Genomic DNA, 21,643 nt, shown 5'->3' with positions numbered 1-21,643 from the left:
TTTCGGTAGTTTAAGTATCCCCTTTCCTCATCTAGATGAATATAATATTGGGCTTAGTGTATTTAGGGGGGGATCAGTTTTTGGGATAAGGAATAGATGTTACAGTAGCTTTTGGTTTACTCTGTACGAGCTGCAAGTTTTTGTGGTCTTGCTCGTACCTTTTGTAAAGTTTGGACTACTATCTTATGCTTTAGCTTAATATAATATATCCTTCGTTGCGTTAAAAAAAAGTGCATGCATGTTCCATTATTGTACTCCGTATTCCTTTGCTACAACGCTCTACAAGCTAAGAGACCGTTTCACATCAATTATCACGTTTTTCTTTTTCCGCCCACGTCACGATTATAAGGGCTTTCAAAACCATATTATATATTGTTTCTTCAAGTTCTTCCCACTATCTTATTTATTTACTCCCTCCGCCCCGGAATACTCGATCCGATTTGACCGTCACAGAGTTTAAGGGACTTGAATTAACTTATTTAATTTAATAGGTAGTAGTTGATAGTGGGGTATTATTTTAATGTAGTTAGTGGGAGGTGGGTTGAGGTGGGGTTGGGGGAGAGTAGGAGTTGAATTTTTAATTATTTTTTGTATGGAGTAGGGGGTAGGTGGGTTTATAGGGGTGGAGTGAGAAATAATATAATATTGTTAGAATATTTCCATTTCTAGAAACAGGTCAAGTATTAAGGGACGGCCCGATAAGGAAAACATATCAAGTATTCCGGGACGGAGGGAGTATTTAGTGGTCGATAATGACTATTAAATTAGTCAATATCTGATTATACTGAACAATAATCTATCTTAGATTAGTCAGTTCAGCCACACAGGTCAGCATTTAAGTTACTCATTGAGCTCGATCATATCTTTTGACCTCCAAATTACAAAGTGATTTCCCACCATGCCACCAACATCCTCTTTCTCTTAAGATCGAGTATTATTATTGTCATTGTTGAATTTGTCTTCGTATTTCAAAAATATTGTTAGAATAATGCCTTGAATCGGTTAATCCCCTTACTGCAACGTCCCAACACGGGTTATCTGTTTTGGGCCTATTTTCTGGGCTTTTCTGCATCTGTTCAGAGAGTACTATATAGGGCGTGTTCGGCAGTAGCTTTTGAGGTAGCGGGTAGCGTTTTGATCAAAAATTTGTCTAGTCAAAACGCTACTTGTAAAAATTTGTAAGTGTACGGCAAGGTAGCGATTTAGGTAGCGATTAGCGTTAGCGGTAGCGCTTGGGTAGCTTTTGTCAAACGTTAAAATTAGTAGCTTTTAAGGTAGCGGGTAGCTTTTGACAAATTTATAATAAAGTTTTAAACAATATTCTACCTTTTATTTTATTTTAGAATATCAACCGCTACTTTTACCGAACAAACATATCAGTTAGTCGCTACTTTGACAACTAACCGTTATCCGCTACTATTCACCGCTACCCGCTACTCAACCGCTAAGGCGCTAACCGTTACCCGCTACCGTTAATTTTTCCGAACAGGGCCATAAACTCCCTAGGTCATAACCTAGTTGTATTCTATAATATGTACTCTAAGATCAATTAATGTCCTCCCCTCTGCCTGTGGACGTAGCTAACACATTGTTAGTGAACCAAGTTAAATTAATGCGTTCTTCATTTACGTTGTTTAATCTTTCTTTGCTTCCGTAAAACAAATAATATACGGTGTATTACGTACGAGTACAAAGTATTTACTAATAAAGTAATAATGTATATTAATGGTCAAATTTTGTATGAATTTTTATAGGGTATATAATAATACCGATACGGAGTACAAAGTACGTACCACGAGACTATGGGAGAAAATAATGTATGGAAATGGAAGGAGACTGAGTAGCAGTCAATTTTGGAAATATTGAACAAATTCAATCAAATATTATGTACGTTAATTTGACTTTATTTTATTTGTCTTCTTTTTAGCCATCCGAAACTGACTTATGTGACTAAATATTTATTAATCAAATTATTATTAAAAAGTACGTCGAAATTTTTAACGAAGAAATTAATTAACCAGAAATATTACTCATTTTGTGTTGAACTTCAAACAAGATTTACACAATGTCAACCGAAAACATCATGTCAATTTAAACCATTTTGCATCATTTAGAAGCTTAACCGATCGAAAACGAAATCTTGACAGTTTGAATTAGCACAACTTCTTTATTTAAAGGTGGTGTACGTTTAATAAATATTGTATATTTAGCGTAAAAGTTAAGTCAAAATATTAAAAGTTATTTCGGTATAATGCAAAAGTTATTTACGGAGTATTTTTTAGTGATAAAAATTTTCAATTTAATAAAAGGTATTCCTCCAAAATCACTAATAATGTGTAAAAGTAACTATATAACCCTTTAAAATGTTTATGCATAAAAAAAATATAATACGGAGTACCAAAAAGTTCTAATACAAAAATTAATCAAAACATGTTAAAAATTGGATAAAAGCTACCCGATGTACAATAAACAATTATACATCTACTGCGTGCAAGACCTTTTGTTGAATTAGAATCATATCCAGTACTAGCTAGTGTTTTTTTCGCCTAGTTATTTATTACTCCGTATTTATAGATTAGAACACCTAATCAATACGTAGTAGTGCATAACGAAAGTATGTTAAAAACCACCTTATTAAATCATTTTTTTTGCTAGAAACTATTTTATGAAAAAAATGTTGTACTTAACAAATCTGAAATATGAACATTAACTCAAGATATTATGTTGTAAGATATTATCTTTTGCCTAAATATTAACGCCAATTCAAAATTCCGGGGATAGCTTTACCATATGCATCTCATGTGTCATTTATTTACATATTTCCCGTGAGATGTCACGTTAGGTGCACCTAGTAAAGTCAGCCCCATTATTCTGAGTCAACTTTCATAATCCGGCCAATTGTATCAAATTTTTAAAAGGTAGTTTCTCGCAAACATCCAATTTTATAAGATAGTTCTTGACAAATCTATACCTAGTATTTAAAAAGGATAACAATACATGATTAGATGACACATGTCACCGCCATCTTTCACCCATAAATTTGTTTTTCGTTTTTCAATTTTTCCTTATGTTGTTTGTTATACGAAGTATTTTACGGCTTCAACATTACTTCATCTTCCTCATTCAACATAATTTACCATTTAATTCATACATTAATTCAACCCCTTCCACTCCATCTCCCTCTTTAACACTAATATTAATTGCCATCTAATTCTTTTTTTCAACTTTCAAATTTCATCTCTAAAAAAATCATATATATTCCCACTAAAATCACAAGCTATCAATAAAATTATCACTTTGAAAAACGGCTTAATAATACTATATTATTTGCCGTTCGTTGAACGGGTTCAATACCTAATTTACCTAAAATATAAGGCCAAAATCACATGCATTTATATATATCGTACACATGAACTAGTTCTATGCAAAGTGACAAACAACGCACAAGTGAGTTAAGATATATTGTCGTTCCTTAAATAAGAAGTTAGGAGAGGAAGGATGACGAACGCATAGTTAAAATTAATTGTCGTTTATTAAATAAGAAGTTAAGAGAGAAAGGATAACGAACACATAAGATTGTTGGGCTATTTTACTCCTTGTTAATTAATCCCTTCTCTTAATTACAAACACCATAATTTTTAAATAACTAAAGATTATTAAAAATACTCCCTCCGAATCTAAATGTTATTCCCGTTTCCTTTTTTAGTGTCCCAAAATAATCTTCCCATTTTCTTTATTTCCTTTTTAATCTCTTCCTTGTAATTTTAACTTTGTACTTCTATTGGTTTATAAATAAAAAACCTTGTAGTGTCATTGGTTGATTTAAGTTTGGATGGATTAATGAGTTGACATTTTTATTCCTTAAATTCTATTGGTTCAACTATTTTGTTTTCTTGTGAAAATGGAATAAAAAAGCAACAGTTCCCCATAAAACTACATTAATAATAGTTAATCTTATAATGTTTTTTTCCTTAATAACCGTGTAAAATGACAAACGGGAATAACATTTAGGTTCGGAAGGAGTAATTACCTAAAGGTTAAGGACTAGTAATGAATTGGGTTTAATTGTTAACATATTTTTTATAAAAAAAAAAAAAAAATTAAAAAATGAAAATCCCTCCATTTTTTATTGATATTTTTGTTTGTTTTTACTGTGCGCATTTCTAATGCACATCTTTGATCACTAATATCTACGATACACAAGAGTAACATCTTTCAAATTGTCATGAACCAAAATCATTAGATAAACTAGCAGAAAAACTATGATGCCTAATTATCTTACGATCTTAGTTACTTGAATTTTAATATCCTTAGGTCATTTGGATAAAGCTATCGTTTTAGTTATTCCGTACATATGCAATTATAATTTAATGGCCGTCAAAAGAGTAAATTAATCCTAATCTTACATGCCAATGTAAGTCGAGTCACAGGTGCTTGACTAGAAAATGTCACGCCACCTTTAAATCGGTCAGTTTCACAACAAAAATTTGTATCTTTAACGACAACCTAATTATGACGGGTTAAAAATCTCGTCGCAAAAGCCTTTTTGCGACGGGGCTAACAACAAAACAAAGACGGGAATAACCGTCGTAAATGTCTTTTACGACGGGTTAACGACGGGATTTTCTATTAACGACGGCCCCCTTTTATGACAGTTTCGCGACAGAAAATCCCGTCGTTAATCAACGATTATTGGCCTTTCGCGACGGGATTTCCTGTCGTTAATAGTACAATTTCTTGTAGTGTTTAGCGTGCATTCTTAGTTTTTTCTGAGTAACTTAAATTGTTTTGTAGTGTTACACTTTTAATTTTTATGCACAGATAATTTTAGAGTAAATAGATCTGCAGGTCCCTAAACTTTGCCAAAAGGAGCAGTTAGGTCCCTCAAGTTTCAAAAGGAGCATTTAGGTCCCTGCGTTTGGATGGAATCCGCTGCTTTTTGTTTTCCTTCACTAACGTCCGTTAAAATGCATTTAAATTAAAAGGAAACTAAATAAAAGGCACTAAACGACAAAAAAACAGTTACATTTACCATTTACCAATAATTAAATAAAGGGAAATTCATTTCAGTTAGCTTTTTACAAAAATATAGCCGTTGAGGCTCTCAAAAAACAGAGTATTTAACATTCCATGGCAAATAAAACACTTAAAAATTTTGTAGAACGTGAATTATGAATTTTGTTACAATTTACAATTAGACGTTGCACTTACCGATATGTCCAGTATTTCATGCTCCTGAATCTAATTTATTTATCAAGTTTCGATGTGCGTTCAAGCCCGTCTAATTAATTAAATAAATGAACATAAACGAGCTTGTTCACGAGCTTGTAACATGAACGAGCATGTTTGTGTTCAGATCATAAACGAGCTTGTAACTGATTTGTTTAATGAGCCTCATTTTGTGTTCTATCTCGTCTCAAAGCTAAGCTCGCTCATCAGAGTATTATTTAACGAAATTCAATTAATGGTCATACTCGTTAGATAAGAGGACGTAAAAGAGCTTCGTCCGAGTAAGGTAATGAACCTTAATACGGAGTATGTGTTCAAACTAGGCACATATACGGAGTATGTATCCACTGTTCTGGAAATTTAAACATTTGTATTAGATACAAGTTGCATTTCAGACGCACTATATTTAATTTGGTCTTCCTTGGTCTACTAACTACTCCTAAGTATTTAATGAGGAGCATTGAGATGTGAGAAACAGCTTATCTTCCATTGGTCTTCCTTGACTATATAAACACAAGGGGGTTGGCTTAAAGCATTACAACAAGACTATATTTAATTTGGTCTTCCTTGGTCTACTAACTACTCCTAAGTATTTAATGAGAAGCATTGAGATGTGAGAAACAGCTTATCTTCCATTGGTCTTCCTTGACTATATAAACACAAGGGGGTTGGCTTAAAGCATTACAACAATATTCATCTCTTATATCTTGGTTTGTATTCAATACTCCATATATATTTCTTCTTCTACTCAACAACCCAGTTTTTTTTCCTTTCAATTCATCACAACACAATGAATATCTTCTTAACCATAGAAGATTTCGTATACAAATATCACCCCCCATATCAGAAAATAAAAATTAGTCATAAAAAAAACACGACCGTAGTTTTTCTGTCTAAGTAGCCTTCCAATGTCATGCTTCCATGACCCCTTGTTGAGTCATTCTCAAAGGGGTTGTGAATGTTGGAGAATCCTGAAAAGCAGATCATCGAATGGTGAGGAAATCATTTTTCGATGAAGTGAAGCTTGGGTTCGACAAAGGCGTGTTATGAAGGGATCCACCTCGTGGGGCCTCACCTCGAGAGTTCTAGATCATGGCCATCAAACCAAGGCTTCAAGCAGTACATGAAACGAATGGATGGCATGTGAACAGAAGGTACGCGAGGCAGTTGGTATGTATCCCAGCATGTCTGTATCCCGGGCCGAACAAACGTGAGTCGGATCAAATTGTGCATAAATGGTATCCGTTACTCGGTTGGTCTTATGTTATGGTTCAAGTGTATTACCCTTTTGAGGATTGGGTTGGCAACGGGTATTTACTAGCCTTGTACAGTGGGGAAGGACCATTGTCATGTAACTAGATTATCCTTTATTAATATATGTTGTGATTTTGTGTTTAATAAGTTAAGTGTAAGAACTATTTGTAATCAGTTTTGATGAAATGTGTATGGTGAAAAAGCAAATGAAAAGGCTAAGGAACTTGAAAAGGCTAAGTCAAAATCAAAAGAAGCTATTTTAAATCATTTATACACATGTAAATTGATTTCCCTTTATTTAAAATCAGTTTTATTATTATTTAATTGAACTTAACGGAAAATGTAACGGTGTTAATAAAAATAGCTTATTCCATCCATTTTGAGGGACCTAAATGCTCCTTTTGAAACTTGAGGGACTTAACTGCTTCTTTTGGCAAAGTTAAGGGACCTCCAGACCTATTTACTCGATAATTTTATTGATTGCAATGTCTAATCATTAAGCATTTGAACTTAAGTTTTGCTTGTCCGGAGACAAGATGATGTTCATCTCTAAGATAAAGGCGCTGATGGATGGGAAGATAAAAGGATATTGACAAGAGGATTGCTATAAAGCAATCATAGTTATTTGCAGAATGATTTCAAACACCTTAAGCTAGACGTTAACAATTACAGCGCGTCTCCTATGAGACCAGTCACACCATCAACTTGATGGTGTGACGAGCGCGAAATCAATAGCGTACCTCCCCTAAAACTATATAAAAAAAAAAAAGTAACAGATCTAAACTATAGAAATAACATACCTAAAGTAAAAAAGTACCTCCTCTAAAATTATATAAAAAAAAGTAACATGTCTAAACTATAGAAGTAACATACCTAAACTAAAAATGTACCTCCCCTAAAACTATTAATTCGTATAAAAAAAATTAACATGTCTAAACTATAGAAGTAACATACCTAAACTAAAAAAGTACCTCATCTAAAATTATATAAAAAAAAGTAACATGTCTAAACTATAGAAGTAATACATAAACTAAAAAGGTACCTCCCCTAAAACTAATCCGTATAAAAAAAGTAACATGTCTAACTATAGAAGTAACATACCTAAACTAAGAAGGTATCTCCCCTAAAACTACTCCGTATAAAAAAAAAAAGTAACATGTATAAACTATAGAGTAACATACCTAAACTAAAAAAAGTACCTCCTCTAAAATTATATAAAAAAAAAGTAACATATCTAAACTATAGAAGTAACATACCTAAATTCGCAAGTGTGAACTGATCTCACTATCAGTTGATGGTGAGGACAGTCTCATATAAGAATTTGGGTAACAATTAACGTACATGATCATACAAACTATGAATGTTTTAGATTTTAATCTCCTACTATCACGGATTTTACCAGATATAGATTGTTGTTGAATATTTAACATAAAATGGTAGATTGTTGTTGAATATCTACTACTATATATAAAAGAGACACCAGGAATGACACGTGTCATTTTCTGGTGCGATTTTTTCCCGCCAAAATATTTTTTATTTTTTACTTTAAAATAAATAAATAACATTACGTTTTTTTTTAGGAAACTAAGATAAAAATATATTTTAATTACCATAGATGTGTACTGCATAATATATTATTGGAGGAAAGCTAAATCAATATTATTTTTTCCTTTATGATATAATTTTATTTATGTATTATTATAACTTTTCTATCGGATAAGAAATATAAAAAATATTGATAAATGAACTTCTAATGTTAGTCTACTATTAATAATATAATACATGGTAACTGGTATGTAAGAATGTTATTTGAAATAATAATACATGATAATTAGACTAACATATAAGTTTATTTACCAAGATTTTACTCAATTCAAAATATGTTGTATTTGACTAACACGGTTATGCTCGGGTCTTTTTGAAAATTAGTCTTGAGTCATTCGGGTTTGGTTAACGTTGTTAGATACATACAAGTAAACGACTATAATTTTTAACTTTGTATAGTAATATGCAAATTTAGTTCATTTGAATATATTTTTTACAAAACTTTAAATTTATACTTTTTCATATATCCTTTTTACTTTCATGTTTTCCTAATATCACAAGTCTTTTAGTTACGATTAAAATAATAAATTGTTTTAAACTAGTTTAACATAAAAGGTGAGTTTATGTAATACTGGATTTTGAAATACGTGTGGCATAATTTTTTTTTTTTTAATTGTATGTAACAAAATGATATTTACGTGGTTGTTTGATTCATGTTTGTTTATCTAAAACAAATTAATGGTACTTTTTTCTCTTAATTTTTTTTATAAATTCCCCGTGCGAGCATACATTAGCTGAAAAAAAAAAAATTCATATAACCAACTTTAATATTTTTGTGGTAATTTCATCTGAAAATGAAATTATACGTTACTGTTTTCATTTTACATTAATTCACCTAGAGGCTAGAGCTATTTAAAAAAAAAAAAATGATATTGTAAATAAAATTTAGTAGTTGACTAATTAATCAATATTACGCCGTAAACTATTTATGATTAAAATTTAGTTTACTAAGATGGTTTGTATATATACAATCATGCTTACAAAATTATTTTTTGACTAAATATTTATCTCAAATATATACTACGCAACTAATAAAATCTCAAATCTATAAAAATATTGTTTGTTTTACTTTTTTTTTTATCAAGACTAACAATTCGGAGTATTGCCCGGGCCAATAAGGCTCTATTCTATTCGACTTATTTTTGCTGAACTTATATTATCTGAACTTAGGTTATGTTTGGAAAAACTAACTGAAATAGAGCTGAAACTGAAAAGGTTGTAGTTGAACTGATAAGGTGCTGAAACTAATAAGATACCAGATTAGATGGGTTGTTTGGTAGAACTAATAGAGCTGAAATTTATAAAATAATTATTTTAAATTAAAAATTAAAGGTTTACATGAAAATTTAAAGACCTTAAATTGAAACGTTACTCAAAGTAACGTATCAATTTAAGTCAATTTCAAGACCGTATATTCTATTTAAGGTGCTTGACAAATCGCTCTAATCATTTAAGGTAACTTAAAATTTCAGCACCTTATCATTTAAGACGCCTGAAATGGCGTGTCAAACAGAGCCTTAACTGAATTCATTTTATCTGAAATAAACTTATTTGTTTGTGAACATGTTTGAAAAAACCTTACTCATTTTTTATGAACTTGTATTATCTGAACTTAACTAAACTTATCTGAACTTATTTTGTTCGAAATAAGTCAAAATAAATCGAAAAAAACAGAGCCTAAATAGCTATTGACCGAAGAATCCCTTGAGCCATCATACCATGATTTTTTTTTCATTTGATTTTGGACAGAATTTGTATTAATGAAGAGAAGGAGAGGCATGACCACTGGGCCACTAGGGGGGGTAGGTAGAACAAGAAGAGGTTCACAACAAATGTCTACTCAACCTATCACTCCCAGGACCACGTACTCGTTTCGGAGGTGTTTGAGGTGGTGAGATGAAATAGGTTACATCTAAAGATAGGTGTGGCCTGTGGGCCGTCTTTCGGGTTAACCTCTTATATTTTGGCTTGGATATACACGATCCACGCCAAACACACTAGTAAAGTGTACCATTTTGCCGGAAATTATAAAAGGGCGGGTTAAGCACGAGTCAAGCTCAGTGGCAGACCTTGAACGGTTTTATGAAGGGGGCCGGTAGAAAAAAATTAAGCAATATACTATGTAATTATATAATTATACACAAATTTTAAGGGGGGCCGTAACTAAAATTACACTATAAAAATTTTCGGCAGGGGGGCCAGGCCCACCCCAGCCATACATAAGATCCGCCATTGGTCAAGCTCACTTCCTTCCGTCCCGTGTTATATCGTGCTTACGTGTCTGAGCTTGATTTCACTCAATTTGATGTGTTTTACGTGTCATATCGTGACGCATAAAAAAATACAGCCTCGAGGACCACCTAATGATCGTGCCATCTTTAGTTACAACACTTAATTGGTTACGTACTTATGTATCAATACATGGGTATGCTTATCTCAGGTGAATATTCGTCCGGATGTGGTTCCAAAACATTGACTTTTAATGCATCTTGAATCTTGATCACTACACATACACAATACGAGTAGAGATGCCAAACAATGGATGGTCGTCCTATATCAACCATTGTGAAGCATGAAGAGAATTATACGGAGTAATTTTTATTTTTATTTGGAATTCTTATTTTTACGTACTACTCCGGTTTAGGTTGCACAAAACAAAGTTGAACATAACATTGTCCAAATGTATGTATTGAGACCTTGTTCGTCAAAACTAACGGTAACGGGTAGTTATTGGAGTAGCGGGTACTCCGTATCGATCAATAATAGCGGGTAATGGTTAACTGTTAAAGTAGCAGTCACTAGTATGAGTGTTTAGTAAAAGTAGCGGTTGAGATCATAAAATACAATAAAAGTTGTATATATTGTTTAATTAATTTAGGGCCCGTGCAACACACGGTTACTACTAAAAATAATTTATATAATAATACAACATAGTGGGAATTGAGTACAATTATCATGTATTATTATTTTAATTAACATTTATATTCACCATGTATTATATTATTAACAGTAGCTAGACTAACATTAGAAGTCCATATATTCATCAATATTATTTGAATTTGTTATCATATTAAAAAGTTAAAATAATACATAAAATAAAATCATATCATAAAAGAAAAAATAAATTGATTTCATCTTTCCAATAATATATTATGTAGTACTCCCTCCGTATTTATTTAAGAGATACACTTGGTCGGGCACGGGTATTAAGAAAAAGAATTAAATGAAATAAGGTAATAAAACAGGTGGGGTTGGGTTGATATTTTAATAAGTAAAACAAGTGAGTACCATGTCATTTTAGGGGGTGAGAGGTGGGGTTTGGGTGTAGATAGATTATTTAATTAGATTGTGGGGTTGATAAGTTACTAAAAATGGCAAGTGTATATATCTCTTAAATAAATACGGCCGGAAAAGGCAAGTGTATCGCTTAAATAAATACAAAGGGAGTAACATTTATGGTAAGTGAATTATATTTTTAGTTTCATTTGTATATCTTAGTTTCTTAAAAAGGCAATGTAACATAATTTTTTGAAAAAGTAAAAAAAAAATGTTTTGGCGGGAAAAAACTAAATCAGAAAGTGACACGTGTCATTACTGATGTCTGTTTTAATATAATGTAATAGAAACTTTATTACGTACGAATTGAAGTATATAATTTTATCAAACGCTACTATTTTTAACGTTTGATAAAAGTTAACCAACCGCTACCACTACCACTACCGCTAACCGCTTCCTAAGCCATTGCCTCACCAAACACTTACAAATTTTACAAGTAACATTTTGACCTATTAAAAACGCTACCCGCTAAGCCGTACACGCCCCTAAAACTTGTTCGATAAACCAAATGTGATAGGCTAATCATGATCATAGTTCCACTTCTATGTTTTATTGGTTTAATTCTTATAATGATTTACTCTTTTCTATTACCGAAAGAATGGGTTAGGGAGGCGTGATACACCGCTGGCAACCAGCTGGTGTATTTGCCCATACCCGGGGTATTTTGGTCACTTCACGTGTTTTTGTTCACAAGTCAACAAAAGTAACTTTCAAAGACCCATGACAGTATTATAAAAGCACTGACTGTATTTATAAACACAATGACAATATTTATAAACACGAAGACAATATTTATAAACATAATGACAATATTATTACTAGAAAACATAATTATTCTAGAACAAAACATAGCTAGAATACGAAAAATAAAACCAACAGTAACCAAATAATCAATGACGACGAAATTTAATACACAACGACAGTAACCAAATGATCAATGACGAAATTTAATACAACAATGACAGTAACCAAATAATCAATGACTGCATATCCAAATGACATGTAGCCATATATACGAATTTACACAAGTGATTTTAAATCCACATGAATTTGTTGAAATTCATACTCCAATTGTTAAGTTAGAGAATGATGGAATTACTGTATGAGAGAAAAATGGAGAGATAGTAGAAGATGATGGAGAATGGAAATGTAGAAGAGGAGAGGTAGAAGATGATGGAGAATGAAAATGGAAAAGGGGTGAGGTAGAAGATGATGGAGTGGGCCAACTTTTACATTTCTTTTCATTTGTGTTTTCTTTTAGGCTGGGTAGGGGCAACCCACCGTCCCCCAGCGGTGTATCCACCCTCTAAGTTAGGTTGGTTTTAGTTTAGGAACTAATCCAATTTTTATTTCCTTATAAGATTAAAAAAAAAAAAAAAACACACAAAAAACACACAAAAAAAAAAACAAATGAAATAAGTTAAAATGGCTCAATTAAATAAATTCCCGCTCAGATTATCTTGGCCTACCTTAACAGACTACTACTTCCGTTTCGAAATAATAGGGACACATTGACTTTTGACACTATTCACAAATTTTAATTTGACCATCATTTGGGATTTATGGATAAAGAAAAATATAGTCGTGTGACATCTTGTTTGATTCGTCTCGATATGTACTTTGGAAATATCATTTTTTATAATTTTTACAAATACAAAATTAGAAATATTAATGACCAAATATTTACATTGATAAGCGTGAAAAAGGTAAATCATCCTCATTATTTCGAAACAGAGGGAGTATATATTAGCCACCTTATAAAGTAGAGAGGAAAAGTAATTTAAGATTAAATAGTTGTGGGCTACAAATGGTAAAACAAATCAACCTCAAACAAAACTATAAAAAATACAATTTGAGATAGTAGTCAATTTATAAAAACAAATTATTATTAATAATTATTATTTATACCAAAATTATTTTGCATTATTATGAAATTGCCCACCTCTTCTGAACCAAAAAAACACACATAGCTGCCATTTTCCTAACTTCTGAATTTTCTATTCCCCTTTTTCCCCACCTACCTCTCTCAATCCCCATACTATTTATTACTTCTCTGCTCCACCCTTCCCCCCATTCATTCCTTCATCCACCATTCTCCCCCCACTTTCTCTCTCTTCAACCCCATCACTTTCTCTCTCTAAGATCATCAGAAATAACTCAAGAACACCCCTCAAATTCAATTTTAATAAAGTTAATTAAAAAAGAATGACCATGGCAGCTGTTCAATCCCAACCAATTGAATCAGAAATCCCATCTCTGAATTTGAAATCATCATCTCCCCTACCAAAAACAGGGGATCACAAAAAAACAGAGCACATCTTCAAATCAAGACTCCCCGATATAAACATCACTAATCACCTCCCACTCCATTCCTACTTGTTCGAGAAGCTACCCCAAATCGGAGAAAAACCATGTCTGATCTCCGGCGACGCAACCGGAAGAATCTACTCCTACGCCGAAACCCACCTCCTCTGCCGGAAAACAGCATCCGGGTTGTCAAAACAGGGTATCAAAAAAGGAGACGTGATCATGATCCTACTCCAGAACTGCCCCGAGTTCGTTTTCTCCTTCTTCGGAGCATCCATGATCGGGGCGGTTTCAACTACCGCCAACCCGTTTTACACCTCATGTGAGATCTTCAAACAGGTGAAAGCTTCCGGTACGAAAATGATCATAACTCAATCCCAATTCGTCGATAAACTCAGAGAAAACAGTGAGTTTAAATTAGGGGAAGATTTCAAGGTTGTAACGATTGACACCCCACCGGAAAATTGCCTCCCATTCTCAGTCCTCTCAGAGGCTAACGAGGCTAATGTGCCGGAAACCGAACTCGATCCAAATGACCCGGTTGCGCTACCGTTTTCCTCCGGCACCACAGGGTTGCCGAAAGGGGTGGTTTTAACCCACAAAAGCTTATCAACCTGCGTCGCACAACAAGTCGACGGCGAAAACCCAAACATGCATTTAACAGAAGATGATGTTCTCCTCTGTGTACTCCCACTCTTCCATATCTTCTCACTCAACTCTGTTCTAATGATTGCGTTGAGGTCAGGGAGTGGAATTCTGATCATGCCGAAATTCGACATAAATTCTTTGCTTGAGTTGATTCAGAAACATAGGGTGTCGGTGGCGATGGTGGTGCCGCCGTTGGTACTCGCATTGGCGAAGAATCCGACCGTCGGAAACTTTGATCTGAGCTCCATTAGAATGGTTATGTCTGGTGCTGCTCCTCTTGGTAAGGAGCTTGAGGATGCTCTTAGAGAAAGGATTCCTCAGGCGGTTTTAGGACAGGTAACGTAACGAAACTTATTCTTTTTTGAAATTAATTATTTTTTTGTTTGTTTTGAACTTATGTTTTTTTGTGAATGGATAGGAATTTGTAACTCTTATATTCTATACCGCTGTTCTAGGAAAAGTCTTATTTGAGGCCTGTTTGTCAGTATAGAGTTTGATCTTTGTCCATTCCATTGCAGTTCATATGTAAATTATTTTTCTTTTCCCTAAATACCTCACCTGTGCAGCTGAAGAGGGTTACCGACAATATGTTACAGTTCAAGAAATCCTTCTTCTTACAAAAGAAAACAATTTAATCATGCTAATTATTTTATAAAAAAAATAAAAATCACAACTTTCTAAAAGAAGATTGTTAATTTGTTATCTTAGGTTGGAGGTGAGGTGTAGTATTATTTGCATTTTAGGATGATTTCTTCCTTTTTGGGATGTTTACACACCTTTTTTTTAAAAAGATTTATTGTATTATAAAATCCTCTGGTTGGTTTTAGTTTTAATTTTTAATATTCTTATTATACAAATTTCGATAAAAGACGGTTTTACTAGAAGTCTGTTGTCAGATCACAAATCAAGTCATCAACTTCCTACTCAATTGATGTAAAACGAGTATAATTAACCGGTCTAATAAAAAAGTACTCCGTAATCCATAGTTGCTTTTAGAGTGTTAGTAAAGGGGTTGGTAGTAATTTTCATGGATAAAGAAGGAACACGTCACAACACACAAACTCCCAAAATAAGTTAGTTGAAATAAATAGTACGCCGTAGTACTGTATCGGGCGTCGGCCGCTAACTTTGATCAATCCCAAAGTTGACTGCTTCCCAAAGTATATGAAGTCAATAAATTTTACTAGGGGTAACAAACTTTTAACCAATTTTCCTAGGAAAAATAAAGTTTAATGCAATATAAAGTTTTTTTTTTTTTTTTTTTTTTTTTTTTTTGAGGGAAATGCAATATAAAGTTAAACTAACTTGCCACTGGTTGGAACTTGGAAGTCTCCTTACAACTACTCCCTCCGTCTCTTTTTGTTTTTTACGTTTCCTTTTTGGGTGTTCTAAAATGTTCTTTATATTTTCTTTTATATTATACATAAATGATTTAATATTCTATTAAAATTTGTGTACAATTATTATTTTAACCAATTAAATCTATTGGGTCATTTAATGTCTCAGACTTTTCCATTATGACATTAAATTTTTCTCATTTTCCAATATAAGAATTTTGATAAGAGTGAAAACATTATAAATAAACGTAATTTTTCCTCGTTTTCATAAAATCTTAGAAGAATCTCAATGCACATTAATTAATTGTTAAAACGCGTGCAAAATACCAAACGTAAAAAACAAAAAGAGACGGAGGGAATACTTGGGTAACAAGAAGCCATTAATGCAAAAATAAATAATGATTAGTGAGTACTACTTACTTAATTAATCCTCCATCTAATGAAGACCATCTACCCAAATTTGCAAATTTAAGTAGGAGGGGTTAATGTCCCTTGTTTTCGTAGGAAGTGTTTAGATCCTTCAGAGACAAAGTTATTTTAAACGTCACTTTTAACGTGTTTAATCAATATTTCTTTGATAGTATTGTGTACTTAAGAGCCGAAAGCAACGTATTGAAATGTACTTCTTATTTTTTATTGCTTATTTTTAGTATTGTGTTTGTTTTCGAACTCTCCTTACATGTCTTACATACCCAAACCACGATTTAAATAAAAGTAACAACCTACTATGGTTTGATTAATTAAAATTAGCCTAATCATGCTTTAGTAAAAATAATTAGCATATCATGTGCACTTAGCCAATTAACAAACGATTATCATGTGGGACCACTTTATCTTTTTCTTTTCTATATCAATATGCTGGCACTGTTAACTGTTTCTGTTTTCTCTCATGAGATAAATGAGATGGCAGTTGGAATGTTGTAGAAATACTTAATTTTTATAATGACAAAATCTAATTAAAAAAAATAGTTATGATTTTGTCGTTTGGTTCAGAAATGGCATGAAAAACTTCATTAGACAACTACGGAGTAATTGTTTTAATTTAAACGTACATTGGTTAAAACCTAAAGAGAATTTAATAGTAAGTCCCGTTATCACTGTCAGTTTTTAGTTTTCTCCTGTCTCGTTGTATAGCATCTTTTTTAAATGACTTTAACATAAATATGCAGGGTTATGGAATGACGGAAGCTGGGCCGGTGTTGTCAATGTGCCCGGGATTCGCCAAGGAGCCTCTTCCGACCAAAGCAGGGTCATGTGGTATTGTAGTTAGGAACGCCGAGATGAAGATTGTTGATCCCGAGACCGGTGTTTCTGTAGGCTACAATGAGGCCGGAGAAATTTGCATTCGCGGTGAACAAGTCATGAAAGGTACGGACAACTGAGTACCAAAAAAAAGTGTAAAATGTTCCAGTTACAGTTGGTGGAGAACTCGCATTGTGATTTAGAGGTCACAGGCTTGAGCTCCATCAGCTGGGAAATGATTGAGATTATCTCAAACATTGACCTGTGATAGATGTTGATTCAGTCGGGTCTCTTTTTCTTACCTAATTAAAAAAAAAAAAAAACATTTGTTTCAGAATACTTGAATGATCCAGCCTCAACAGCAGCAACTATAGACATTGAAGGATGGCTTCACACAGGTGACATTGGCTACGTTGATGACGACGATGAAGTGTACATTGTCGATAGAGTTAAGGAGATCATCAAATACAAAGGCTTCCAGGCAAGTCTACATACCTAATTACTCCGTACTATTCATTATATATAGAAGATATATACTCATCTGTTCATAAATATTCGTAAAGTTTGGTATTTTCGCACTATTCACGTATTTCATTTTGATTATTGTTGGGGATTTATATGTCAGATAAAACATAGGCATGCGAGATCTTGTTAGATTCATCTCAATACCTATTTTCAAAATATCAACTTTTTATAATTTTTGCTTCAAGAGAATTTAAGATATCAATGATTAAAATTGTGCATTGGTATCATGGTATGCGTTAAAGTGACCAATGTTGCAAGTATTTCCAAACTGAGGAAGTACTCCGCATGTGTTACGTATACAATTATGATAATACCTTTAGGTATACGTCATTACATTTTATACCAACCAAGCTAAAATTAGAATTGAAAATTGCATATACAACCAAACTGGTAGCTAGAAGTACCTATTAACATGATTCTGTGCATCTTCAAATGTCAAACATTCAGGTTCCACCAGCAGAATTAGAAGCAATTCTGGTAAACCATCCATCAATCGCTGATGCCGCTGTCGTCCCGTAAGTCTTATTCTCCCTGTCGGCGAAGCCGCCTTGTTAATTTGTGTATTAACTCTAGATCATGCTCACTAATGGTGAATTTTAACCTGATTACAGACAAAAAGATGAAGCTGCTGGAGAAGTTCCTGTTGCCTTTGTTGTTAAATCTAGTAACGGACTAGATCTTACAGAAGAATCAGTTAAAGCTTTTGTCGCGAAACAGGTAAAAACAAATTATACTCCGTAGTAGGTTTTTTACGAGACCATCTTATGTATAAGACCGCTGATACAGTGATATATATCAACATTAAAAAAACATAAATATATGATGAAAAAAATTGTAACTATTAGAATAAAACTTTTTTATATAACTATTTGATTAAAAAGGTATAACTATTAATTAGAAATATAATTAATAGAACATAATTATTTGAAGCCAATGCGTAGATATTTGATTAAAAAACACAACTACTTGATAATAACTTGATGTTATACATAAGATAATCTTATATACTACGTACTCCGTAAATTTTTGTAAACAAATCAATATTACTACTAATAATACTACATGTTACCAATGGTGTTTTGACATAGTGGTTAATGCTGATGGACATATATCACATATTCAAATCCCATATTTCACCCGAAAAAACAAAAGAAAACTTAATAATAGTCCTATTTATTTAGTATAATCATAAATAATGACCCTCTAAGTCTCTAACCAAGTGTTACACTACTTCAATAAATAATTAATCAATATTATATTCCATGCACCAACCATGTATTTATAATTTATACAATTAGTCAATTATATGCACGTACTAATAATGCATGTCAAAATACAGGTGGTATTCTACAAGAAGATACACAAAGTGTACTTCGTACATGCCATCCCTAAGTCGGCTGCAGGGAAGATTCTAAGGAAGGAGCTTCGAGCTCGCCTCGCCTCGCCGGCTATCTAAATACCTATTAATCAACCGTTAAAATTGTGAATTAATTGTATCATCAAAAGTATTTAGAATAGATAATTATACATGCTAATGTGAAATTGCTTGGGGATTATGTATGTCCTGTGAAAATAATTATTATTATTGTAGCTGAGTTTGCAAGTTGTAATTTTATTATCATCCATTTTTTTGTCTCTAGGATTTTTTTGATCATTTTATTTATGGGGTTGTATTGCAAAATAAACATTTCTTAATTAAGTTATAGAGGGAAACGTCAAATATAATAAAAGGGAAATTTCATCTTTTATGTAATTATTTCGATCTTAACTTTTAACATGCTTTGGTTGAATGATTGATGCTTGAAGACTTGTAATACTTTCGTTTTAGAAAGTTCTTTACAGTTACTATTTACACGTACTCCAATGCAATATTTAACTACTAACTAGTGTGTGGCCCGGGCGATGCCCCGGTCGCTACATTGAATAGTTAAATTTTAAATTTTTCTTGAGCTCAATATTTGACGAAATGCATATATACCATAAAGTGAAAAACATCAATTAAGTTTGTCAACTACAAAGACACACTACGTCATTTATCATGCAAAGTAATTTTTCAATTAGATAATCTTACAATTTGTATAATTGTTTTCTAGTGGAACTAAGTGCTTCAAATTAATAACACCAAATTAGATATAAGAAGTCATGCAATGTATTTCTATAGTTGATGCTTATGAGATTCATGACATCATGTTTCTTCATAGTCAGTGGCGGATCTTTGTGATGGCCCCCCCGGCCGAAAAATTTTGTAGTGTATTTTTAGTTACGGCCCCCCTAAAATTTGTGTATAATTGTATAATTACATAGTATAATGCTTAATTTTTCTCTACCGGCCCCCCTCATAAAACCGTTCAAGGTCCGCCACTGTTCATAGTTGTCCTAATTCTTTATATTTTTTTTTTCAAAATAGTCCATAGAAAATAAAAAATCAAATAAAAATTTAGTTGGTTTAGACTTCATGTTAACATTTATTTATAAATTAATGTGAAAGAAATAAATCACAATTGGTGGTTGGTTAAGATGGTAATGAAAAATATCATTCAGACATGAGGTCTAGAGTTCGAACCTCATTGTATTGATTTTTAGTTATCCATGACATGGCATACCACTTGGTGAGTGAATGATGTGGCGCAAAGGGAAGAGTATTACGTGGCACATAGACGTTTTCCACAACGCTTTTTAATATATTAGTATAGATAGTCTAATATATCCAATTTCATATGTGGAAAAATTATAAAAAATTGATATATTCTGAAAATACATACCGAGACCAATCTAACAAGATTTACCTGTAACGTTTTGATGTATATAATAGTGAAAATTTATGATCAAACTTTTCATATTTTGGACACATATTCCAAAGCGTAAAGAACTTTCAGAAACAGAGGAAGTATGTACTTGATTACTTTTGGATAAACTAGTAATGTTCAAGACACTAGCTTACGATTATGGGTGTCCCCTATTCAGATAAAAATTCAATCCAAGCCAAATTAAATTACTAATTCTAAAATTTGTTATTGAAAACTTTTGGAAAACCGGATTTTTGTGGAGTCGGATAAGTTTGAGAGTTTTGAAAAACAGGTCGTACTTGGATAGTTGTACGAAGTTACATGGAATACTAGTTTTTCTAACTAAGGAAAAATTAATTTTTACCACCTAAAAAATCGAATATTTATTTTTTACCACTAAAAAAAATTAGAACAGGTATTTATCATATAAGAAAATAATTAAAACTTGTTTTATACCACCTGAAAAGGGAAAAAAATAGATGAAACCCTTATGTGAGTGACCACAATAACGGTTATACTTCTAGTATTTTATCTTCTTCCACAATTTCCATGTATTTAACTCCCTTCTCTTCCGATCCAATGTGCTCTTATTTTCCATGTATTTACATTATTTTTTTCCTCTCATTGATTCACAAAATTGACACAATTCAATGGCAATGAAGAGAAAAGGGCAAATGATCGAGTTAAAGAAAATAACAAAGGAAGTGTAAAAAGTTGAAGGGAAATCGAATTAGTGGACACTACGCAACACCTCATCTATTTTTTCGTTTTCAGATGAAAAAATAATTTTTAATATTTTAAGTGATAAAAATATAAAATACAAATTTTAGTTTTTTTACTCGTGAAAAACGAGTTTTAGTTTTAATTTGATGTCATTTATAAGCAACTGATTTTTCCGCGGAAATAAGCTCAATTATAATACCTTACGATATTAGTGGATGTACGTAGTATATAGTTGAAATAGTCAATTCCTTAGAAAACAAGAGCATTCGTGAGTATTTGCATGCACATGGTTATACAAAAATTAATGAAATGGATTAGCTTGTGGCACATGTTAACAACTCGACAATTATTCTTCAGCATACTCGTCAAACTCCTATTTGTTAAATCTTCTAAATGATTAGCTATTTAATCATCGAACTATCATTATAATCTTTTGCTGTAAAACGAAGGATCTATTTTAGGGATTAATTACTACTACTAGATGATTTTGCGTGTTTAATTTCTTAATTTTTAGGTCAAATACAAGCGACTTCAAAATAAAAATAAAAAATGGTTCACGTACATGCGAGCATTATTAATACTCCTATAATTCTTAAAGACATGCATAATCGAGACATCATAATCGATCATGTTGTATATTAGTAGCAACTT

General features: G+C 32.4%; 1 protein-coding gene across 1 annotated transcript; it reads left to right on the top strand.

Annotated features, from left to right (window-relative positions):
- Positions 1 to 13,495: 13,495 nt before the first annotated feature.
- Positions 13,496 to 19,236, top strand: LOC110786106 (4-coumarate--CoA ligase 2). Its single transcript, XM_021990624.2, has 6 exons — positions 13,496 to 14,715; positions 16,886 to 17,084; positions 17,294 to 17,439; positions 17,931 to 17,998; positions 18,095 to 18,200; positions 18,823 to 19,236. Exons 1-6 carry the CDS (start codon positions 13,630 to 13,632, stop codon positions 18,937 to 18,939), a joined length of 1,722 nt encoding a protein of 573 aa, XP_021846316.1. The 5' UTR covers positions 13,496 to 13,629; the 3' UTR covers positions 18,940 to 19,236.
- The last annotated feature ends 2,407 nt before the right edge of the window (positions 19,237 to 21,643 follow it).

This window comes from Spinacia oleracea, chromosome 3 (assembly GCF_020520425.1).
Source record: "Spinacia oleracea cultivar Varoflay chromosome 3, BTI_SOV_V1, whole genome shotgun sequence".
Classification (NCBI taxonomy): Eukaryota; Viridiplantae; Streptophyta; class Magnoliopsida; order Caryophyllales; family Amaranthaceae; genus Spinacia; species Spinacia oleracea.
Note: the sequence above shows the minus strand (reverse complement) of the source record. Positions and strands in the feature narration are given on the sequence as shown.

Bases quoted from the DNA above. Each gene is read 5' to 3' on its own strand.
- LOC110786106 (XM_021990624.2), top strand. From the start codon at position 13,630: ATGACCATGGCAGCTGTTCAATCCCAACCAATTGAATCAGAAATCCCA. The intron at 17,085-17,293 runs GTACGGACAACT...CATTTGTTTCAG, and splicing joins CGGTGAACAAGTCATGAAAG to AATACTTGAATGATCCAGCC. The intron at 18,201-18,822 runs GTAAAAACAAAT...GTCAAAATACAG, and splicing joins AAGCTTTTGTCGCGAAACAG to GTGGTATTCTACAAGAAGAT.